Source organism: Carcharodon carcharias, chromosome 11 (assembly GCF_017639515.1).
Source record: "Carcharodon carcharias isolate sCarCar2 chromosome 11, sCarCar2.pri, whole genome shotgun sequence".
Lineage (NCBI taxonomy): Eukaryota > Metazoa > Chordata > Chondrichthyes > Lamniformes > Lamnidae > Carcharodon > Carcharodon carcharias.
The window spans coordinates 45,028,617-45,047,448 of NC_054477.1; the positions used below are offsets into that span (position 1 = coordinate 45,028,617).

Here is an 18,832-nt window from a genome sequence, read left to right on the forward strand (position 1 = left end):
ACATTTATTGGTATTTGCATTATGAAGGCCATTACCAAGACATGGGGCTGGACTTTGGCTACTGAGGTGGGTAGTTCAAGGCAGGAAATGTCACGACTAACCAGATCCATCTTGGTTTAAAAAGTGCCCTGAATTGTGAGATTTTCATTCCAAGGAGGGCAGGTGCTGCAGAAGTAGAGTCACAGGTGATTAAATGCTAAGGCAAGCTGGTTAGAGGGCCTGCCTCGGTTCTGTGTGGAATTTGTTCTTGGTTTTTAAATAAGATTTTAGGCTCTCTGGTGCTCACCCCTCACACGCCACTCATCCCCTCACCAACACCCCACACCTCATGGTTCCTCATACCCGTCATGCCAACTTAATAGCCACTCAACCAGTATTAATCATGGACAGATCTCCGGAGCAAGATGGAGACAAAATAAAATAAAGTTCTAAAAATATACTATAACTCTCGGTATACAGACTTTCATAATGAGAAAAGCTCCCATTCATGAAAGAATCAAGATTTTTAACCTCAATTGGTTAATCTCTTTTTACAAGCAAACTTCTGTTCATCCCCCATATCCTTTAATTGCCTCTTTAATCTGTCGATTAAATGTGAATTTGGGAACCCCTACCAATTTAATTTAAACTTTTGAACCCAGCCAAGCATTCATAATAGCCTTTAGGGAAATGTAAACCGAGAATTCTGTTGAAACTGCTGGAACAGATGCTACACCAGCTGGTCTGTAAATAAAAACAGTCGAAAAGATGTTTTTTGAAACAATTACTGACAGCTGCAGCCAATATTTTACAGTTTAAAAAGCAGGGAATTTTAAGAAACTTCAGAAATTACTTTTATCTGCCCTTCAAGAGCATTTTACATCAACTCCATAAACCTGTGACTCCCACACTGTCATCCAAGGCTCTTATCTGCCAAAATAGGGTCTTCATAACTCAGCAGGCTATTTTAGTTTAGTACTGTGTTCGCGTTTCCCTCTTTGTGAATCACCCCCCTCGCTCTTCCAACTATGAGCAAAAATGGGGATCTGAGAGAAATGGACTTCTGTGTCTGTGTCCCGTCTGCCATTTTTAACGACCGTGAAAGTCTTACCTACAGCGTGAAAATTTAGCAATTAAAGGATATGGGGTATGAACATAAGTTTGTTTGTAAAAAGAGATTAACCAATTGAGGTTAAGAATCTTTGATACTTTCATGAATGGGAGCTTTTCTCATTATGAAAGTCTGTATACCGAGAGTTATATTATATTTTTAGAACTTTATTTTATTTTGTCTCCATGTTGCTCCTGAGATCTGTCCATGGTTAATACTGGTTGAGTGGCTATTAAGTTAGCATGGAGGGTATGAGGAGTCATGAGGTGTGGGGTGTTGGTGAGGGAATGAGTGGAGCCTGTGGTTGCAAATTGACCAAGGCTGGGAACTGCAGGTTCAAGAATATTTGACCTTTATGATAGATAGGAAGAAAGGTAAAGGAGGAGGAGATTTGTACAGGTTTGAAAAATGACCTTGGCTTGGAAACTCAAGATGTTGGGCAGAATTTAATATCCCTGATGCAGATCCCACCCATCTGGTAGGAAACGTGCATCATTGCGGGGAAGACCCAACTAAAATTAAGTGCCTCTTGGGCAATTAACTGGCCAGCGTGGGCTAACCCTGCAATTTAGGATCCTGGCAGCAGAAATCCGCCCCCTGGAAGCTGCTGGTCAATTAGAGGCCTGCATCTCCATTGCGAGCAGCGCCACTGGGAACAGTGGCTGCTACTGGTAGTGCTGAGGGACTTGATTGTCATTGGATCACTCAAATCGGGCAAGAGAGGGCAGGATATGGGTTGTGGATGTGGGAGGTGGGATCAGAGTCAAGGGCAGGAGTTTCATTTTCAGGAAGCATGGGGAAATCATGTAACTCCCATTTAACCCCTGAGCCACTAATTAATTTAGGTGGGCTCAGAGATAATTGGTGTCAATTGGCTCATTAATGAGCCTTATTGATATCCCGTGAGCGGGCATGTTTCATGCATGGGCCCCTTTCTGCTCCTGGGAGGCTGGTGCATAACTGCGATAAGAGGGTCCAGCCGCCATGTTTCCCCACTGCAAAAGGCTGAATTAAGTTCCACCCGTAGAATCAGTTTGGGTGGTGATGAGAAATGACAAGGGAAATACGTCACTGGTGGAGTAATTTTTAGGCCCCTTAACAGTAGCTACACTGTAGGACAGATATTGAATCAATAAATAATGGGGGCTTGTAAGAAAGGAACTGCAATAATTGTAGGCGATTTTAAGCTTCATATAGATTGTACAAAACAAACTAGCAAAAGTAGCAATTTGAGGATGAGTTCATAGCATATTCAGGACAACTTTTAGAACAATACTTTCTGGAACCTGCAAAGGAACATGCAATTTTAGACCCGGGCTAGAATTTTCCTCCCGTCGGTGGGGGGGGTTGTGCGGGGGTCGGAGCAGACCTGATCGGCGCCCCCGACCGGGTCTGCGCCTCCGTTTTATGTGGGTAGCCCAATTAAGGCCCGCCCAGTGTGGCATGCACCCAGAAGCACTGTGTGTGTCACATGGGCATAAAAGAGCGCAGAAATCCCTGAGGCACAGAGGTGCCTCGAAGATTTAGTTTTAAGTTTCACCAGTGTTGAAAAAATTTTTATGACATGTCCCCTCATGTGCAACTGTCACTTGAGCTGGGCCGTGCATTAATTTCAATAAAAATTTTTGAGAAAATTTTAAATCATTCATGAAACCTCATCCTGCCTGTGGATGAGGTTCCATGAAAAATGTGAAGGCCGCCTGGGCTCTTCGCCTGCCCGCCAGCTTTAAGGTTGGATGGGCAGCTTCGTTAATTATTTTAGTTGTTAGTTAAATGGCCTTAATAGGCCTTTGACAGTTCAACGGGTGCGCAATAGAGTCGGCTGCGCATCCACTGAACTGAAAACTTAAATGACGCGCAGTGATGTCAGGCTGTACGCCTGCTGTCGCTCCGCATCTTTTTGCGCCTCAGCGAGTGGGCCCCGCCCCAGCTCGCCAAGCTGAAGATTGTGCCCTGGTAATGTGTAATGAGACAGGACTAATTAATGATTTCATAGAAAAGGATGTTCAAGGGAAGAGTGATCATAACCTGATGGAATTTCACATACAGATTGAGGGTGAGAAACTTGAGTCTGAACTAGTGTCATAAACATAAAGGCAATTCGAAGAGAATGAAGACAGATTTGGCTAAATTGGACTAGGAAAATATGTTGGGCTAGGAAAATAGGTTAAAAGGTAAGACATAGAGAAGTAAAGACAGACCTTTAAGGAGATGCTTCACACTTTTTTTTGATGGAATATCTTTGAAAGTCTCTACGAGAAGAATGTATCATCCATGGCTAACTAAGAAAATTGAGGATGGGATAGAATTGGAAGAAAAGATGCACAATACTGTGAGGGTTAGCAGTAGACCAAAGAATTAGAAAAATTAAAAAATCCAACAAACAATTTTTTTAAAAATAGGAGAAGTTAGAATATGAGTAAACTAGCAAGAAATATAAATACAGACAGTAAGAGATACAAGTAAATGTTGGTCTCTTAGAGGATGATACTGAAGAATTAATAATGGGAAACCAGGGAATGCCAGAGACTTGAACAAGCATAGTGAAAGACAAAGATATTCCAAGAATAGGAGAAAATTAAAGGGCTAAAGGGAGGGAGGAACTTAAAACATTCTGTATCAGTAGAGGAAAAGTACTGGGACCAGTGTCCTGGCGAATCGCATAACTAGGGTAGTAGATAGGGCTTAAACTAAATAGTGGGAGGGGGGGGTGGGGTTCAGTTGCATGGAAATATAAAAAATCAAAGTTTAAGGAGAGGGTAAGAATGCAGGTTAGTGACGAGGCTGATTGCTATCAAAAAGTGAAAGGAAGGGACAGTGTGTGAACGCCATATTGCACCAAAGAATCAGGGAAAATTGACAATAGGGCAAACTTAAAGGCTTTGTATCTGAATGCACGTAACATTCGGAATAAAACTAATGAGTTAACGCTAGTACCACCTCAATAGTAACAGGTAGTGCAGAGGATATAGAGAAGGAGGAACTTAGAACAATCACCATCACTGGAGAAAAAGTAATGAGCAAACTATCAGGATTAATGTGTGACAAGTCCCTAGGACCTGATGGCCTACATTCCAGGGTCTTAAAGGAAGTGGCAGTGGAGATAATGGGTGCATTGGCTATAACATTCCAAAATTCCCTGGGTTCTGGAAAGGTTCCAGTGGATTAGAAAAATGCTAACGTAATGCCCTTATTCAAAAAGGGTGGGGGGGTGGTGGGGAGGCAGAAACTATAGACCAGTTAGTTTAATGCCTTGTCGTTGGGAAATTGTTGGAATCCATTATTAAGGAAGTAATAATGGGGTATTTGGAAAGTCAAAATGCAATCCATCAGAGTTGGCATGGTTTTATGAAGAGTAAATCATGTTTGACTAATTTGCTAGTGTTCTTTGAAAATGTGACAAGCTAAGTGGATAATTGGGATCCTGTAGATGTAGTATATCTGGACTTCCAGAAGGCCTTTGATAAGGTGCCGCACAAAAGATTAATACACAAGGTAAGATCACATGGAGTTAGGGGTAATATATTAGCTTGGATAGAGGATTGGCTAACCAACAGAAAGCAGAGAGTCGGGATAAATGGGTCTTTTTCTGGACGGCAAGTTGTAACCAGTGGGGTGCCACAGTGTTTGGCCCTTGGGATCCCAACTATTTACAATCTATATTAATGACTTGGATTCAGGGATAGAAGCTACTATAGCTAAATTTGCAGATGACACCAAAATAGGTGGGAATGTAAGTTGCAATGAAGAAATGAGAAATTTACAAATGGATATGGACAGGTTAAGTGAATGGGCCAAAATTTGGCAGATGGAGTTTAACGTGGATAAGTGTGAGGTTATCCATTTTGGTTAGAAGAATTAAAAGGCAACTTAGTATTTAAATAGAGAGAAACTTCAGAATGCTTCAGTGCAGAGGGTTGTGGGTGTCCTCGTGCATGAATCGCTGAAAGCTAGTATGCATGTACAGCAGGTAATAAGGAAGGCAAATGGAATTTTGGCATTTACTACTAAAGGAATAGAGTATAAAAATAGGAAAGTGTTGTTGCAACTGTCCAAGGCATTGGTGAGACCGCACCTGGAGTCCTGTGCACAGTTTTGGTCCCCTTACTTGAGGAAGGATGTAATTGCACTGGAGGAGGTTCATTAGATTGATTCCAGAGATGCGGGGCTGGTCTTATGAGGGGAGATTGAGCAGTTTAGGCCTATACTAGCCAGAGTTTAGAAGGATGAGAGGAGATCTAATTGAGGTATATAAGATGCTAAAGGGGATAGACAAAGTAGACGTGGAGCGGGTGTTTCCCCTTCTGGGGCGTTCTAGAACGAGAGGCCATAGTTTTAGGCTAAGCGGTGGTAGATTTAAATCGGATGAGGAAGAATTCCTTTTCTCAAAGCGTCGTGAATCTGTGGAATTCACTACCTCAGTGCAGTGGATGCCGGGACGCTGAATAAATTTAAGGAGGATATAGACAGATTTTTAATTAGTAATGGGTTGAAAGGTTAAGGGGAGAAAGTGGGAAATTGGAGCTGAAGCTGAAGTGAGATCAGCTGTGATCATAATGAATAGTAGAGCAGGCTCAAGGGGCTGAATTGCCCACTCCTGCTCCTATTTCTTATGTTATGTACTAGAAAAACTAATGGGAATTAAGGCTGACAAGTCTCCTGGAGCTAATGGCCTGCATGCTATGGTCTTAAAGAAGCAGCTGCAGAGACAGTGAATGCATTGATTAGAATCTTCCAAAATTTTCTAGATTCTGGAAAGGTTCCAGTGATTTGGAAAGCCACAAATGTAAAAGCAAGAAACTAGAGGCCAGTTAGTCTAACATCAATTATGGGAAAAATGCTAGAATCCATTGTTAACGAAGTAGTAACTGAGCATTTAGAAAATCAAAATAAAATCCAGTAGAGTCAACATGGTTTATGGAAATGGAAATCATTTTGACATATTTATTAGAGTTCTTTGAGAATGTAATGGGGAACCAGTAGATATAGTTCATTTGGATTCCCAAAAGGTATTTGCTGAGGTGCCACATAAAAGGTTACTGAAAAATACAAGAGCTCACAGTGTTGGGGCCAAGATATTAGCGTGGATAGAGCACCGGCTAACTAACAGGAAACAGTAGGGATAAATGAGTCCTTTCAGATTGGCAAACTGTAACAAGTGGGATGCCGCAGGGATCATCACTGCTGGAGCTTCCAATATTTACAATCTTTCTGAGTGACTTGGATGAAGGGACTTGAGTGTATTGTAGCCAAATTTGCTGACGATGTGAAAGTAGTTAGGAAAGCAAGTTTTGAAGAGGGCATAGTCTGCAAAGGGATAAAGATTATGGGTTAAGTGAGTGGGCAACAATTTGGCCAATGGAGTACATTGTGGGAAAATGTGTGGTTATCCACTTTTGGGGAAAATAGGAAAGCAAAGTAGTATTTAAATGGAAAAACTACAGAATGCTGTGGTACAGAGGGATCTAGGTGTCCTCATACATGAATCTCAAAATGCAGGTACAGCAAGTAGGAAGGCAGGTGAAATGTTGGTGTATATTGCAAAAGGAATATGGAATTTAATACTAGGGATGTGCTGCTACAACTGTACAGGGCATTGGTGAGAGTTGTGTACAATTTTGGTCTCCTCATTTAAGGGGGGGGAGGGGATATATTTGCATTGGAGGCAGTTCAAAGAGGGTTCACTTGTTTGATTTCTGGGATAAAGGGATTGTTAATTAAGAATGACATTAATACAATGATGAGGGATGACCTTAGTTCTAAAGATCAAGATATAGAATCGGTTTGGGTAAAAATAAGAAACAGTAAAGGTAGGAAGTCACTTATAGGAATAGTTTATAGACCCTGTAACAGTAACTACACTGTGTGGGACAGGGTTTACAGAAAGAAATAATGGGGGCTTGTGAGAAAGATATGGTGATAATCATGGATGATTTTAGTCTACATGCAGATGAGAGCAAATCAGATTGGCAAAGGTAGCATGGAAGATGAGTTCATGGAAGATGTTTTCCGGGCAGTTTCTTAGAACAGCACTCTAAACGGAGAGCAGGCTATTCTAAATCTGGTAATGTGCAGCGAGGCAGGATTAACTCATGACTTCACAGTAATGGTGTCCTTAGGTAGCAGTGATCATAACATGATTGAATTTCGCATTCAGTTTGAGGTAGAGAAGAGTGGGTCTAAGACCAATGCTTCAAACTTAAAGACAATTAAAAGGGAATGAAGACTGAGTTGGCTAAAGTGAACTGGCCTATATGTCTACAGTTCCACACACATTTGGTTGATTCTTGAATATCATTTGAAGTAATCTAGCAAACAAGTTAGTTGTATCAAACCACTCATTGGTTCAAGAAAGCTGACTAAAACTTCTCCGGGCAATAAATATGGCCTTGCTGTCATTCCAAGAATGACTTAAGAAAAAACTTGTACAATTATGAAAGATCCATTTTTCAAAATAGTTGTGTGAACAGTTTGACATAGCTAATGTGGTATTTGTACTATAAGATGAGCCACACAAAGCAATAAGTTAAGTTGTGCTGGTGTCTTTTTCTCTGCCTGTTATAGATTGTGATTTTTCAGCCTAACTACACTACAAATCAAAAGTTTGGAAGTTTAATCTCTTTCTTAACTATTTAAGAATTTATAAGGAGTGTACTGCTGACATGATGCTTGTTAAGGACCTGAATCTTGGGTTCCTGCTGAAGTATGTTTCATAATAAAAGAGCTCCATTTCTTGAATTTCTGTTAGGTTGAGCTGGGTTTTCAGCACAAAAGCTTGATAAATTTCAAACGCAATGTATGTCCAACTCAAATTACAGAGGATTACATAGACTATACAGCACAGGCTATTGGCCCAACCAATCCATACCAGTGTTTATGCTCCGCTTGAACCTTCTCCTATCTTTCCTCATCCAAATCATAACTTTCTAATTGCCTTCTGACTTATACTTGCCTAACTCCCCCTCAAATACATCTATAATACTCACTTCAACCACTCCCTGTGATAACGAGTTCTACTCTTCAGATAACTAAGTTGCTTCCGCTCTTCAGGTGACAAAGTTTCTTCTGAACTCCTTATTGGATTTCCTGGTGGCTGCTCTTCTCTACTAGAGGAAACATTGACCTGGGAGCGAAAATTTAGGGCAGGGACAGAATTGGGACAATTCCTAGCTCCGCAAACCCAACCTAGGGAAAAAGTGCCCCAAATAGTCGGAATTTAATTTGGGCAGTGTGGGTGAGGTGAATTAGGAGTTGGGCCTGCCACCTCCCAGAAACAGTTTGGGGGCCACAAGGTGCAGAGCCGGACTGGGTGAAAAGGCCCACTTCGGTTCTCCAGCACTCTGGCAGAGGGGAAAAAACAGCTCTGCAGTCCTTACCTCTTCTACCTCCTCACCTTTTACATACTCCATGCCCCCTACCCACCACATGACTTATTATACCCTCCATGTAAACTTCTGCCCCTCTACCCACCCCAATACCCTTTATAGCTCCTTTGCTAATTTAATGCCAACTCGTGTCAACCCTTTTCCCTTACACCCTCCATGCCAACTCACCCAGTATCCACAATAAACAGATGTTAGGATTCATGCTGAGATTAAATAAAATCCTTCGGTGAAGTCACTAATTTTATTTTAATTTATTGATTTAAGAAAAAACCAGTCACTACATTTAACTTCTGAGCACTTGGAGCTGTGAATCAATCTGTGATCTGACAGGTACCCCACTGTGATAATGATAGGGTGTGAAATCAGTCATACAGCACTTTATTCCTGTAATGGTAACACTCGGGTTTATGTCAATGGTAAGCACTTTTTTCAACACTGCAGACTGTTTTTTCAGTTATTTGAAGAACAGGAGATGTAAATGCCTTGACAGCTTGATAGCTCCCTTTAACAGTCCCAATGAGTTTATGCACTTTTTACACATATGCATGTTTACTTTTAACAATTAGAAAGGATACCTCTCCAAAGGTGTCCATCAACCTATCTAAAAGGATATCATACCCATCCAAAGAAGTCTGGTAAGTTTAGGCTTTCTCCTACCAGATCAAACCTGCGCATGTCATGTTTTGGACGTCTGACAACCAAAAATCAGATCTGACTGAAGGCAACTGCATTTCAGTGCCTCCATGAACCACGGATGTGTAAACCACAACCAGGCCCCATTTTCCCTCTGCCCCATGCCCTGAAAATGATGGGGGCTGGTTTCGGGGGCAGGTCTTCCACACATGAGTCTCTGGTGCCATTTTTGCTGTTACGAGGAGCCTCTCCATCTGCACAAAAATTCAGGCCATTCTCTCTGTATCCGCTCCAACAAAATCTTTCATACTATTAGGTACCCTATTAGATCACGCCTCAGCTTTCTTTTTTTTCCCCAAGAGAAAAGAGATCCAGCCTGTCAATCCTTTCATCCTTGGTATCATCCTTGTAAATCTTATATTCATCCTCTCCAGTGTCCTTTATCCTTTTTGTAGTTTAATAACCAGAATTGTGCACACTATTCTGTGTAGTCTGTCTAAGGTTTGATACAGGTTTAGCAAAACCCCCTAATTTTCAATTCTATCCCTCTAGAAATAAAATATAGTACTTGGTTTGCTTTTTTTAATGGCTCTGTGATGCAACTTGTAGTGATTTGATGTATTTGTACTCTTGAGATCCCTTTGTTCCACTACCCCTCTAGACTTGCAACTTCCAAGTAATAAATGACCTTCCTATTCTTCTTACTAAAATGTAATATTTCACATTTATCTGTGTTCAATTGCCAGTTATTTGCCCATTTTGCATGTTTATTCACTTTGTCCTGTAACTTTTTGCAGTTCTCCTCAGTATTGCCTATTCCCCCAGTGTTCCCTCCCCCTCCACCTCACCCGCCAATTTGGTGTCATCTGCAAATTTAAAAATTGTGCTTTTGATTCCAAAGTCCAAACGTTCATATAAATGTGAACAGCAGTGTTCCCGCATTGATCCTTGTGGAACATCACTTCCTACCTTCTATCACTCCTGAGTAACTACCCTTTATCCCCATTCTCTGCTGTCTGCCTTAGAAAATATTTCTAGCTACCTTCTATCACTTGTCCCCACCTCCACATTTCTGACTAAAGTCAATAATGGGTCAACTTATTCTAGGCCTCTTGAAAATCCAGACAAATTTACATCTACTGCATTACCATTGCCCACTCTCTCTCTTAATGCATCAATAATAAGGTTGGTCAAGCAAAAGTTTCCCTTTTGAAATCCATGCTGACTATACACTTCTAGATGTTCTAATATTCTCCCCTTGAGGAGGGCTTGCATTATTTTTCCCATCACTACTATTGAACTAACTGGTTTCCTTTCTTATTGATGTGTCTGTAAAATCTTTGCTATTTTGTTTTTATGTTTCCTGGTAATTTAATTTCACAGCTCCTCTTTGCCTTCGTAATTGTTTTTTTACTTCTAATCTGTGTCCTCCTTTATTATGCATTCCTCAGCTGTTAGTGTACTTAATTTATGCCTCTTTCCTTACCCTTATTTCTTCCTTCATGTCTTTGTTCATCTGCGGAGTCTCACCAGTGTTTAGTTTGTTCTTTACGTTCAACAGAATGTATTTTTCCTCCATTCTGAATACTGTTTTAAATTTTCCCATTGTTTGCCAATATTTTTCCCAAATTTTTCCCATTTTTCCCAAATTTTATTCTCAGCCCCTCAAAATCAGCTTATCTCCTGATTTAACCTGATATTTATTTTATTTTCTTCACCATCTTGAAGCTTTATTGTATTATAGTCACTTTTACCTAGATGTCACATTACTTGTACTTCTCTTATCTACTCTGGTTCATTCCCCATTATTATGATAACTCTTCACTTGATAGTCTTTGTATATGTTGGGTTAGAAAGGTGCCCTATACACATTGTGCTGGGTTTCTGCAATCATTTGTGCTATTTTTAAAAGTATTGCGCTAGAAAACAGCTTCATCCACAGAACTGGCCATGCTCACAATTTGAATTCATCACCATTCCTGAGTTTTGATTAACATTAACTCAAGGAGACACTTTAAAATAAAGCTTTTTATGTGCAAGGACACTAGCAGGTTTCTAAAAAAAATTAATTGATTTACTAAGAAGCTGACTATTGTACATTAAATGTATTTTTCCTCCATCCTGAATACTGTTTTAAATTTTCCCATTCTTCTACATCATTGTGAAATAAAATTAATTATTTGGAATTTGATTACTCACAGGTGATGGACTAGGCACCCTTAATAAAAATGTTAACAAATCTGCACCTGATATCACTCTTAATTGCATCAAGGACTTTAAATGCAAAATCTATTTTTAAAAAGTTAATCTGCTTGACTGCGTTGGTTTATGGAAGTTTCATCAACGTGCAAACGAGTTTGAGCAGAAATGTTTGCAAAAAATGTCACTTTTGAAAGCTGGCACAATTTGCCATCAGATTGCCAATTGCACCCAGAGTGGGAGCCTTAAAAAAAATTGGTGTTTTAATCAGCAAAGTAACTAGAGTTAAAGTATACCATGTAAAAATTGTTTTTTTTTTTTGTGTAGATACCCTCTTTTTTCACCAATGCTGAACGGAGCTCCGTGCTAAATGCTGCTTATATTGCTGGCTTGAATTGTCTAAGACTGATGAATGATACCACAGCAGGTATGCTGTAAAGATTCAAATAAGTAAAGTTTATTTTTTTTAAAGAAGAAATTGTGCTAATGGTAAGTCTTTTAAAATGTTAGCATCTCTAGCTTATGGAATCTACAAGCCAGATCTACCAGCCCTTGAAGAAAAGCCAAAAATTGTGATATTTGCAGATATGGGTCATTCAGCATTCCAAGTTTCTGCCTGTGCTTTCAGTAAGGGAAATCTTAAGGTAATTATTTTGTATTGTACACTTATGAAAATCTAGCTGAGAGATTTTTGTGGTATGACAAGTTATTCCCAAGTTTACTTGCAGAGTTATCCAATTTCTAATAATTTTTGACAACCTTTTTAGTAAGCTACTTCAGAAAATTTGTTTATTTACAGCTCAACTTACATTCCTTTACAAGTAAAAGAATAGGTGTCCATTCTCGATCATTGAGTGTTATCTTACCCTTGTTGATATGAACAATTCCACCTTTTACTTGATCATTTGTTTCAATTTCTGTTTTAAAAACTTCTTAGTATAAATTTTTATGAAGCTTATAAAAATTTGCCCTCCTGTTTTTTTTCAAAGTTATTTGAATGTAAGCTAGATAAAGATTATTGGTTTTTCACATAGTTGAGGTATTCAAAATTTAAGTCAATGCACAGTCGAAAATACTGCATTGGAAGAGGCCATTCAGTCCAACCAGCCTATGTCAGTGTTTATACTTTAGTCGAGCTTCTTCCTATCAGCTTCTAACTCTATCAACGTATTCCTCAATTCCCATCTTCCTCAAATACTTATGTAGCTACTTCTTAAATGGATCTATTCAATTTGTTTCAAATACCCCCTGCAGTAGCGCATTCTTGCAACTCTCTGCATAAAGAACAATGTTCCCTGTAAATTGTGCAACAACTTGAAAGTTCCCACACAGGCTGCACACAAGTTGGCCCCTTTAAGCTACCTTCAAGTTAGCATGTGTGGCTGCGCAAAAAAAAAAAAATTAGAGGTCGGGCCTTAAACATATTAACTGTGTATTCCAAAAAACTGAGGTTTAAAGAGCTTTTTTCTGAATGCCCAATTTAATTTCTTGGAGATCATCTTATATTGATGGCCTCCAGTTTTGATGTTCCCCACAAGTGGAAGCATATCCTTAGTGACTTCTCCATCAAATTATTTCATAATTATAAACACCTCCTATTAAGCCTCCTCAGCCTTTCTTTTTTAAGAGAAAAGAAACCCAGCCTGTTGGGTGTAACCTTGCAGGTCCGTATGATCCTTGTAAATCTTTTTGCACTCTCTCCTGTCATAATATGCTGACCAGGACTGTAATTATTATTCCAAAGTGCTCCAACCAGGGAGAAGTTTAACATAACTTCTCAGTTCAATTTTATCCCTCTAGAATTAAGCTCTAGTGTATGGTTTGTTTTTTTTAATGGCCTTATTAACAGGTGTTGTCATAGCTTTTGGTAATTTGTTTATTTGTACTCTCAGATCTTTTTTGCTCCTCCACCCCATTTAGATTCTTGTTTTCCAAGTAATATTTGACCTCCTCATTTTTGTAATACCTCATGGTGTTGAAATTCATTTACCAATTATATGCCTATTCTGCAAAAATGTCATCTTGTAATTTGTTGCAGTCCTTCTCAATTTTGACTACCCCTCCCAATTTGGTGTCGGCTGTAAATTTAGAAATTTGTTTTCAATTACAAAGCCTAAATCATTGATCTAAATACAAACAGTGGTTCCAGCACTGATCCACTTCCCACCTCCTGCCACTCTTTAAAAGCTATTATTTACTTATATTCCCTGTTTCCATCAAGTCAAGTCTAAAGGTAACGAGGGCCTGGATGAGGGTTTCAGCAGCGGATGAGCTGAGGCATAGGCAGAGTTGGACAGTATTATGGAGATGGAAATAAGCAGTGTTAGTAATGGTACAGAGATGGTCAGAAGTTCATCTACTGCATTATGCTTGTCTACTGTCTAATTCCTCTTTAAAGAGTTAAAGAGCGTAGATGATGGTGATTGTTTATTATTATATTTTCAGTTTGTAGACATTTTCCTATTTTTCCTTTTTTAGTAGGGATTCTGTTATCTTTCCCACCACTGATGTTAAGCTGACTGTATTGGTGCCACCTCCTGCTATCTCCATGAGCTAGGAAACGTCATTGACCTTGTTTCCAATTTCCACCCTTCCCTCACCTTCACCTGGTCCATCTGACTCTTCCCTTCTTTGACTTCTGTCTCCATTTCCGGAGATAGGTTATCAACTAATATTCATAGAAAGCCATGATCCCCCACAGCTACCTTGACTACACTTGCTCACACCCTGATTCTGATAAGGACTCTATTCCAATTCTCCCAGTTTTCCATCTTATCTGTCCTGACAATGCAACCTTTCACACCAGTGCTTCCAATATGTCTTCCTCTTTTCTTCAACTGAGGATTCCCACCCAGCGTAATTGACAGGGCCTTCCACTGTGTTGGATCGATTTCATGCACTTCTGCCCTCATGCCTTCCCTTCCCTTTCAGATCTCTGATAAGTTTCCCTTTGTCCTCACTTTCCACCCCACCAGCCTCTGTATTCAATGGATCATTCTCCACCATTTCTGCCAGCTCCAACATGATGCTACCTCCAAACGCATCTTCCTCTGCCATCCCCTTCCCCTCTGCGATACCCTACCCTACTCAGTCACACTTAACACGCCCTCCTTTCCATGCAAGCACAGGAGATGCGACACCTGCCCTTTCACCACCTTCCTTCTCACAGTTCCAGGTGAAGCAGTGATTTACTTGTACTTCTTTCAATTTAGTCCGCTGTATTTACTGTTCACTATAAGGCTCCCTCTACAATGGGGAGACTAAACACAGAATGGGTGACTGCTTTGTGGACACGACCCCGAGCTTCTGATTGCTTTGTTTTAGTTCTCTACCTTGTTCCCATGCTGAGCTTTCTGTCCATGGCCTGCTGCACTGTTCCACTGAGGCAAGCTGCGCTCTCGCCTTAGGAGAGCTACCGGCCAATCTGGTTGGCTGTCAGCTCTGCAAACCCAGCAGTGCCAGGTGTGAAAGGTGGCCACTGCTGGGGCTACAGACACTCCACGAACTTGAGGTAAGTCCATGGTATTGCCAGGGCCAAGCTGGCAGACCCCAGCTAGGGTTTGGGGGGGGGTTGTGGGGCTGGGCTTGAGTAGTCAGGCGGGGAGGGTAAAGTAGTGTGACTTTGGGAGCGGGTGTCTCCAATGGGCACAAGGGAACTGCCAAGGAAGTCCCCCTCCACTTGACCATGCACCATACTCCATCGAGTATAGACCCAGAGTCCTCAAATGTTCCTCATATGTTAAGCCTTTCATTCCTGGAATTGTTCTCGTGAACCTCCTCTGGACCCTCTCCAGGGCCAGAACATCCTTCTTGAGATACATGGCCCAAAATTGCTCACAATATTCTAAATGTGGTCTGCTCGGAGTCTTATAAAACCTCAGCAGTACATCCCTACTTTTATATTCTAGTCTCTCGAAATAAATGCCAACATTGCATTTGCCTTCTTAACTACCAACTCAACCTGCAAGTTAACCTTAAGGGAATCCTGGACTAGGACTCCCAAGTCCCTTTGCACTCCAGATTTCTGAATTGTCTCCCCATTTGGAAAATAGTCTATGCCTCTATTCTTCCTACCAAAGTGCATGACCTCACACTTGCCCATGTTGTATTCCATCTGCCACTTCTTTGCCCATTCTCCTAACTTGTCCAAATCCTTCTGCAGCTTCCCCACTTCCTCAATACCAACTGTCCCTCCTCCTATATCTGTATCATCTGCAAACTTAGCCAGGATGCCCTCAGTTCTTTCATCTGGATCATTAATGTATAAAGTGAAAAGTTGTGGTCCCAAAGCTGACCCCTGCAGAACTCCATTAGTCACCGGCCGCCATCCTGAGAAGGACCCCCTTATCCCCACACTCTGCCTCCTGCCAGACAGCCAATCTTCTATCCATGCTAGTACCTTGCCTCCAACACCATGGGTTATCTTACTGAGCAGCCTCCTGTGCGGCACCTTGTCAAAGGCCTTCTGGAAGTCCAAGTAGATAACATCCATTGGCTCTCCTTTGTCTAACCTACTTGTTACCTCCTCAAAGAATTCTAACAGATTTGTCAGGCATGACCTCCCCTTGATGAAACCCTTCCCATCCACTCTATCCAGGCCCTTTACAATTTTGTCCATCTCAATCAAATCTCCCATCAGCCTCCCCTGTTCCAAAGAGAACAACCCCAGCCTATCCAATCTTTTGTCATAGTGTAGTTTTTCAGTCCTGGCAACATCCTTGTAAATCTTCTCTGTACCCTCTCTAATGCAATTTCATCCTTTCTGTAATGAGATGACCAGAACTCCATTCAGTACTCAAGTTGTGCCCTAACGTTTTATATAGTTACAGCATAACCTCCATAACCATTAATTGGCTACTTAAAGGCCTTAATATACCCAAGGGCAGGTGGGCTGCCCGATGCCTCCACTCACCACCACCCCCCATTTTCAAACCCACTGGCAAAAGAGCGTCAATTCCAGCCCATACTTTTTGGGCGAGCCTGCAACGCCGTTTAAGTAAAAACCTTAAGGCATTAAATAATATAAAAGTTAATTTATTTTACTTATAATTTTCATGATATTGAGGGATATGTTTATATTTAAATCAGGATATAAATTTCAATAACTCTTGAGAGAAAACATGATTTCCAAAGCATTTTAAGTGATAGCGGGGAAGCAAGTAGCAAGGTGCGCTAGCATAGTGATGAACTTGTTGGGCAGAATTCATTATAAATGTGGACATATGAATTTATAATGGAGGAGAGAGAGAGAAGGCACAAGGAAGTTGAGTTGTGCAAATATAAAATTTTACTATTTAACAGATGTGTAGCTACACATTTTTTCAATACTGTCTTTAAAGAGATGACATGTAAGGCAGTTCTCCTCAATACAGAACAAAAATTTTAATAAATTGATATCTCAGTTACTCGTTGAGAATTGCTGATCAGGAAAGTAACAGAGTTTAATTGGCAAACTATGTAATTTACATCTCACTCATGTGATATTTCAAATTCGGTTGACTGTTTGGCTCACTAATGCCACGTTAAAATACTTATCGATTGAAATGCTTTCAATTTGAAAAACTGAGGGAAATCATGCTAATCTCTCATTAATGATTTGGGGGAACTTTCAAATTCAATGGGGGGTATAAAATTGACAAGGTTGAAGAATATTAGCTTTTCCCCTCCATTTTCAGTTTGAGTGTCAGCTGTGATTTACTTGTTTGCACATTCATCTCTTCATCACAAGGTTCTGGGTTCATGTCCCACTCTAGGGACTGAACATGGAAATCGAGGCTGACATTCCAGTGCTCTTTGAGGGAGCACTGCACTCTTATGATTGCAGTTTTGCAGATGAGACATTACACTGGGGACCTGTCTGCCAATAACAACAAGTACGTCATTGGCTGGAAAGTGCTTTGATATCCAGTGGTCATGCTAAGCACTATATAAATGCAAATCTTTTGCTTAAGATATCAGTTTTGAAGAGATAGTGATTATCTGATTATTGTGGAATATAAACAAATATTCTGCTAGCACATGATATTACTTTTTTATTTTAGCCCATTTTCATATAAATATGAAGATAATATAGAAGTAACATGTCTTAAGTACTTATCCTTTCAAAGGATGGATCAGTCTTATAACATAGGTGAAATTCCAAATGCGCACCTTTACCATTACCCACGAACCAACTGCTAGCCTGCTATGTTGAGTCTCCCAAATGAAAGTCAAGTCACATATGTAGGGCAGCTTGATTGCCATCCTATTTAAAAAGATGCAGAAAATGATGTTCAAGCATTTGTGATGCAAAAATAAGTGGCTGCTCATCTGAAAAACTTTTTTTGAAAAATTTTCTATAAGCAGTTAATTTATATAATTACTGAAATGCAGAAACAAGCTAAAATTCCAATTTTCTTTTTTCAATTCAGATACTTGCAACAGCCTTTGATCCACATTTGGGAGGCCAAGATTTTGATGAAGTATTAGTAGAGTATTTTTGTTCAGAATTCAAAACCAAGTATAAATTAAATGTGAAGTCTAAAATCCGAGCCTTATTACGACTGTATCAGGAGTGTGAGAAGCTGAAGAAACTCATGAGTGCCAACTCCATGGATGTTCCCTTGAGCATTGAATGCTTCATGAATGACGTGGATGTAACCGGAAAGATGAATCGGTAAAGCACAAAGAAAATTAAGTAACAAGATTATGCGTCACCTGTGTATAGTCTGAGGCATATTCAAACATATGGACTGAGGAATGTATGCACCTTAAAGTATTGAAATTATATGTTGAGCTGCTTTTATTCTCTGAAGTTAACCACCTACAGCCACTTTTTCTTTTCAGCAGAACATTGCTTATTTAGTCAGAGATGCCATCCATGGTGCTTTGTTACTGACCCACCAAAAGGAGGGCTATGTATTGGGTTGATGTGGTCACCTTATTGGACTGGAAGATATTTATAGCAGTTATCTTCAAATTCTGTTTGAAAATTCAGCTTATCATCCATTGTATTTCAAAACTTTATTTAAAACTTGATCTATAGCTCATCAGTCTATTTTCCTCCAGAACTCACTTTGAGGAGCTTTGTGCAAGCCTGCTGCAAAGGGTGGAGGCACCTCTTCGATCAGTTATGGAGCAAACACAACTCAAACTTGCAGATATTAATGCAGTTGAGATAATTGGAGGGTCCACACGTATTCCTGCAGTCAAAGAAAGGATCGCAAAATTCTTTGGGAAGGCTGTCAGCACTACACTCAATGCAGATGAAGCAGTGGTCAGAGGCTGTGCTTTGCAGGTAAAACATTGACTAGGACACCAATAATCGTGTTTACACCTGAATTTTTATTGTTTAAAATTTAAAGAAATGGAAGCTGCAACCAAATTATCCTGGAATCTGGGGTGTATTTTGCTTGCATAACAAATTCACCAGGGATCTGAAAGCACTTTGGCCCCTGTAAACTTTATGACCTTTTTCATTTAACTTTTGATATCTACTAGCCCATAAGTAGATGGAATATAGATTAAAGTGAAAGCAATTGATTTA

At 40.1% G+C, this 18,832-nt stretch overlaps 1 protein-coding gene across 1 annotated transcript in view; it reads left to right on the top strand.

Annotated features, from left to right (window-relative positions):
• hsph1 (heat shock 105/110 protein 1) overlaps window positions 1–18,832 on the top strand; it is a 107,243-nt gene that overhangs the window by 24,504 nt on the left and 63,907 nt on the right. The window contains exons 5-8 of the mRNA XM_041199632.1: window positions 11,635–11,734; window positions 11,818–11,951; window positions 17,718–17,962; window positions 18,355–18,583. Coding sequence (XP_041055566.1) covers window positions 11,635–11,734; window positions 11,818–11,951; window positions 17,718–17,962; window positions 18,355–18,583 — 708 coding nt within the window. The remainder of the gene's footprint in view (window positions 1–11,634; window positions 11,735–11,817; window positions 11,952–17,717; window positions 17,963–18,354; window positions 18,584–18,832) is intronic.